Genomic DNA, 6,394 nt, shown 5'->3' with positions numbered 1-6,394 from the left:
GTCCGCACATAGTAACTTCTGATTTATCTGTACTTTAATTAATGCAAACACGTGTATGGTAAATATGTTGTTCGTATACGGTCTCGCTGTTTTACCTCGCAGGGCAAACAGAGAAGAGGACGTCACATTCTATTGTTCTCTCTTTTATACTGTGACAGAGATAGTTCCTGCTCAATGCTGGCCTGTCCGAGGGAGGAGGAGCGTGGTTTAAACTTGCTCCTCCTGTCGTCGGCGTGCAGGCTGATCCCAGCGTCGTGACGCACTTCCTGTTGCCGGTTGTAGTTCTTCTTGTCTTCAACAGTTGATTTACCCGTAGTTTATGTACTTAATATTGTAGCATAGCTTCCCCGGTATATTATAAAGGTTATGCATACAAATAGCCAGTTCAACCCTAACACCGGCAGTGTGTAATTCGCGTTGGAGACAGGACTTAGTTGATAAGTTATCTAGGTAACGCTGGCTAGCTAGTTGCTGACGTTAACGAACAATGGCTAACTGTTTGGTTTTTCACACTCAAATAGCCTCCATCATGGAGGTGCTAGCGAATGCAGCTGTGGCAGAGATCTGTAAACTCATAGACGATGAATATGCAGTGTTTAGTTTGGAAATAACTCAAAGCCAGAAAGAAAACAGGGGATTGCAGAGGAAACTACAGCTACTGGAACTGAAGGTATCACGGGAGCGCGTCCTTGCCAGTCCCAGTAGTGTCAAGATCCTCGACCGATACAGAGGAATGGCAAGAGGTACATTTTGTAGAAGGCCGAGGCTGTGCTGCCTGTCGCCCCATTCCCCTCTGCACACATATTCAGATGTGTTACCCAGAATTGGGTCTTAGTTAACCCAATCAAATAGACGGTAACTGTTATTTAAGCAATAAGGCCCGAGGAAGTGACCACGTCCAAGGGCTGTTCTTCAGCACGACGCGACCTGGACACAGCCCTTAGCCGTGGTATATTGGCCATATATCACAAACCCCCGAGGAGCCTTATTGCTATTATAAACTGGTTACCAACGTAATTAGAGCAGTGAAACTAAATGTTTAATATAAGCAATACATTATTTTTCAAATAGAAAAGATACACTTGCAAAGTTGCATCCGGATGTATTTTGAGAAACACAGGAAATGTGGAATGTAATGGTCCAATGGAAATGTGAGCGCAAGGTAAGAGGATGTGTCGTAGCCGAGGCAGCGGATTGGATTAAACAGACCGTCGTCGAGATTGTAGTTCGAGGGAGCAAGCTGGGATCAGTACCATCAACTGAAAACCTGGGAGGCCGGCTGTAAACTGGGTACACCCCACTTGGGTTCTTGAGAGCTCGGTCAGTTCTTGGATAGTAAGCAATAATTCCCCTGATTACTTAGCTATCTTGCGTAAAGACACAATATAATATTGTAACCAGATGTTTGTTTATTGTATTTCCGATTGTTTACTCAATGAAAAAAATTGACACATAATACATCAATCAATAAATAGTATATCAAGAAGTTATGAGAAGTGTTACCTTACATCCTTGCCAATTCTAGACAGTGTCAATAGTGTACAATATACTGTTGAGCATTCACGGTAGCTAATCTAACCACTAGAGCCCGACCGATCTTGGTATCAGCGGATAATTGAAACTAACCGATATGGAAAAAGGTAATCTGATGCTTATCTGAACAATTGCGGCCATTCTTATGTGTAATTTGTCACAATGTAAGAAATCAACATTTGAAGTAGTTATTGGACAGCAATTTATGAGAATTCAGTGTGGAAAAAATTACACTAATTTTCCACTGTAACAGTATATCGGTAGTTATATCTGTATCGTTAAGTTTTGTCACCCCAATACCGGAATCGGTATTGGACCCCAAAAAAACATACCGGTCAGGCTCTACTAAGCACCTCTTTTCCCCCAATCACTCTCAGGTGAAGGAAATCTCACTGGAGGCCACAGGAGCTTTGTGAAGCCAGCAGAACAAAATACATGGAGAGATGACCAACCAATCAATCACTTGATGAGGGGAGTGGAACCTCAACCCAGCATGTTATCTTGATAGAGGTTAGTGTCATAGTGTTGCATAAAACTTGTTACTTTGTAAAGCAAATGTGGCCAGTTTATTTCAGAAAGGCTCCCCTCAGCTGGGGATGGGCATGGTTATTCGAATATCCTAACTGTTACTATTCGATTACTAGGGAGAGTATTTATTTTTCTAAAATTAAATAATGATCTATGTGACACTGCTACATAGCCTACAAGGATAGACCATTACATTACATTTTTTTATAAAACAGTTTTCATTTAAAAAAAGAAGGCACCGGTAGCCTACATACGGTTCACACTGGTGTAACTTATTGTCGGTCAATCAAGAGGAACCATGTGTAGTAAGTGAAGTGGGAGCTTTCTAATCAATGCAAAATGGAATTAAAGTTACAGAATTAAGTTGGCTACAATGATCAACTAACAGGTAGGCTGTTTCATATGAACGGAATCGTAGACAAGGGAGGGAAGCCCAGAAAAATAGCCTCAGTTAGCCTTGCTACTTTAGCTAGCTAGCTGGCTAACTTTGGTGTCTACTGTAGCTAGCTAGCTTCTTTACAACGATGCAGTCAAGACATGCACTACAGGATGGCATGACAGATAAACTATGGCAGCAACAAGTTCGTCTAACTAGCGCAAGTTGGTTTGTCTACTTTCTCCTTCCGTGCTACACACACTTGGCCCTGCTCCTCTCTAAACCCTCCCCCATCCTTAGTGTAGAGCACCTTCTCTCTCAAATCTTCATTGAAGTAAAACACTTTTTTTTAAAGACATTCTTTAAAACACAAAAATATCATGATATTATTTAAATAGTGAAATCATTTCAAATGCCCATTGCTACCCTCAGCTATTCACTTGCTAACATGTTGTTGTAAATAAATATCACCTGGGAGCATGAGCAGCAGTGTGCTGTGTTTTCCTTTCTGTTTTCCATGAGTTTGCCTTCAACTCCAGGACCTGCGGAAAGTACCTGGATGTGCGTATGTTCTTTTTATTTATTTTATTTTACCTTTATTTAACCAGGCAAGTCAGTTAAGGACAAATTCTTATTTACAATGACGGCCTAGGAACAGTGGGTTAATTGCCTTGTTCAGGGGCAGAACGACATTTTTACCTTGACAGCTCAGGGATTCGATCTAGCAACCTTTCGGTTACTGGCTCAACGCTCTAACCACTAGGCTACCTGCCGTTCTTCAGCTTTTGTATATCCACATTTACCTGCCATAGCCTCCAGAGACCCAGAAAAAAAAGTTTGGACATAAAAATTGATAGTAAATATGAACAGAGAACATTTATTAGATCTTATTTCATGTGAAAATGATTCCACTGCTCTGAAAACTCAAACTATTCCTGAGATATTTACCTATTAGAAAAAAATTAAATATCAAACTCACAAAAATTATAATTACACACAAGAAAAAATTATGAAGGTGACACCGCTACACGTGATAATTGAAAAGCCCAAAATGTCCTCTCATAGGTACAACAAGACCTAACACAGTGGCATGTATGGCCTTAGCGATACGGATCAAAAACGAATGTCCATTAAAGAACATAAAACTGAATTGCTGGGTCTCAGGAAGATATAGGAGCTTATGCGACTTCCCTATGACATTGTTATCCAATTCAACTCATGTACCACCTCTCTTCTCGTCAGTCTGCAGATGCAGAGGCTGCAGGTCCTGGAGGATTGTCTCTGGTCAAGCAGGAGAAGACCGAAAGAACGGCCCCTTTAGCCACAGAACCCCATCACCGCCCCAGCGCTGCCCAGGACCCGATGCAGCATCGGGTCAGTGGAATACCGAACGTCGTCAGAGATGGACCCTGAGACTTTAACTGAAACCCACAGGCTCTTGCACACAGAATATGACCACAGATCAGATCCAGAGAGACTGGGCTGTCCTCCAGCTCCCGGCTCAGAGTACTTACCTGTATTTCACCAGAGCCAGAGGATGGTTCATTGCCACGGAAACGGAGATGATAATGCGCTAGACACTGGCGGTGATGATCTGTCTTGTTCTTACGCGACAGAGATGGACGCTGGCAACATATCCTTGGGCTTAGAGACACAGACTGATCTGTCTAGAGGGGACTGGAACCAGTACAGTAGTAGTGTATACACTGAAGGATGCCAAGATAAGAAAGTGGAGGTTATAGTGGTAGATGAGGTGACTGTGAAAGTGGAGGGCGACGCTCCTCCCACATGGAATGCAGATAGTCATCTAGGAGACGGACAGTCCCAGGGCAGAGATTCCTTAGATTACAGGGAAAGCTTAGAGACCAATCCAAATGTTGCGACCCACTCTCCTTTACATTCGCACAGGGATCGCGACCCTGTGTCCATGTTGGTGGGGCCTTCCGATTCACAAGTCCTTTTCGATCAGGTATTGAACTCAAACGAGAAGGCTAGAGCCCAGGCTCAGGAAGGGGGAGCCACATCAGGCAATAGTAAAGAGAAACGGTTCCTCTGCATGTTCTGTAACAAAGGCTTCAGCTGCCTCCAGAAGGTGGAGATCCACCAGAGGGTCCACACAGGGGTGAAACCCTACAGCTGTACCCAGTGTCACATGCGCTTCGCCCAGACTCGTGACCTGAAGAGGCACCAGAGGGTCCACACAGGAGAGAAACCTTACAGCTGCCCCCAGTGTGAGAAGAGGTTCTCCCGCCAGGACAATCTGAAGATACACCTGAAGGTCCACACGGGAGAGAGGCAGTTCACCTGTACGCAATGCGGGAAGAAGTTCACAGAAAGGAGCTATCTCAGCATACACCAGCAGAAAAACCATCCCACTCTATTAACATAGAATGTAACCATTCCACTTGATAACTTATGAAGTTTAGATCAAAACCTGCATTAAAGGGTAGGTAGCATAAGCATAACCGAATGTAACATATGGATTTGCATTAGTATACGCATCAAAAGTCCAAATGCAAAGTTACCTCACTTTTCTATTTTTAAGTTATTACATAAAACCCATCAGAATGCTGAAGTCATGCCGGAAGATGTTTTTGTGCGGTGTGACGTAATATGGAGGCCCCAGGCAAGCCAGCCTATTCCCAATAATGTAAACTCCAACAGAAATAACTAAACCATATTGTTTACACTCATGACTACTGGTTTCAATTACATTTCAAACCAGTAGTCATCAGCCAACTTACAAGCAAATACTATGAATTTGTTACAAATCAGCTTGCAAGGTTGCTAGCCAACTAGCCTGCTAACGTCGGTAGTGTAAAGTACTTAAAACCTCTCTGGGAAATGTGGGATGCTAGCGGGACACACTATTCAACAGCCAGTGAAATAGCAAGGCGCAAAATTCAAAACAACAAAAATCTCATAATTCAAATTTCTCAAACATACAACTATTTTACACCATTTTAAAGATGAACTTCTCGTTAATCCAACCACATTGTCCGATTTCAAAAAGGCTTTACGGTGAAAGCATAGCATTAGATTATGTTAGGACAGCGCCGAGACAAGAAAAACCACACAGCCATTTTCCAAGCAAGGAGAGGCGTCACAAAAACCAGAAATACAGCTAAAATTAATCACTAACCTTTGATGATCATCTGATGACACTCATAGGACTTCATATTACACAATACATGTATGTTTTGCTCGATAAAGTTCATATTTATATCCTAAAACCCCATTTTACATTGGCGTGTAATGTTCAGAAATGTTTTGCCTCCCAAAACTTCCGGTGAATGAGCACATCAATTTACAGAAATACTCATCATAAACGTTGATAAAATATTACACTGTTATTCAAAGAATTATAGATACACTTCTCCTTAATGCAACCGCTGTGTCAGATTTCAAAAAAACTTTACAGCGAAAGCACACTTTGCAATAATCTGAGTACAGTGCTCAGAGGCGAAACCAAACCCGCCATTTTGTGGAGTCAACATAACTCAGAAATAATATTATAAATATTCACCTACCTTTGATGATCTTCATCGGAATGCACTCACAGGAATCCCAGTTCCCCAATAAATGTTCATTTGTTTCGATAAAGTCTATATACAGTGGGGAGAACAAGTATTTGATACTCTGCCGATTTTGCAGGTTTTCCTACTTACAAAGCATGTAGAGTTCTGTAATTTTTTATCATAGGTACACTTCAACTGTGAGAGACGGAATCTAAAACAAAAATCCAGAAAATCACATTGTATGATTTTTAAGTAATTAATTAGCATTTTATTGCATGACATAAGTATTTGATCACCTACCAACCAGTAAGAATTCCGGCTCTCACAGACCTGTTAGTTTTTCTTTAAGAAGCCCTCCTGTTCTCCACTCATTACCTGTATTAACTGCACCTGTTTGAACTCGTTACCTGTATAAAAGACACCTGTCCACACACTCAAT

The 6,394-nt window shown here is 41.8% G+C and overlaps 1 protein-coding gene across 1 annotated transcript; it reads left to right on the top strand.

The window, feature by feature from the left end:
- The first annotated feature begins 212 nt into the window (after nt 1-212).
- On the top strand, nt 213-5,012 carry LOC145881522 (uncharacterized). The gene is made up of 3 exons (XM_082978396.1): nt 213-743; nt 1,911-2,043; nt 3,680-5,012. Exon 3 carries the CDS (start codon nt 3,840-3,842, stop codon nt 4,824-4,826), a length of 987 nt encoding a protein of 328 aa, XP_082834522.1. The 5' UTR covers nt 213-743; nt 1,911-2,043; nt 3,680-3,839; the 3' UTR covers nt 4,827-5,012.
- Nucleotides 5,013-6,394: the final 1,382 nt, after the last annotated feature.

The sequence above is a fragment of the Salmo salar genome, chromosome 08 (assembly GCF_965601325.2).
Source record: "Salmo salar chromosome 08, fSalSal1, whole genome shotgun sequence".
NCBI lineage: Eukaryota > Metazoa > Chordata > Actinopteri > Salmoniformes > Salmonidae > Salmo > Salmo salar.
Note: the sequence above shows the minus strand (reverse complement) of the source record. Positions and strands in the feature narration are given on the sequence as shown.

Coding starts and splice junctions, on each gene's coding strand:
- LOC145881522 (XM_082978396.1), top strand. CDS start 3,840: ATGGACCCTGAGACTTTAACTGAAACCCACAGGCTCTTGCACACAGAA.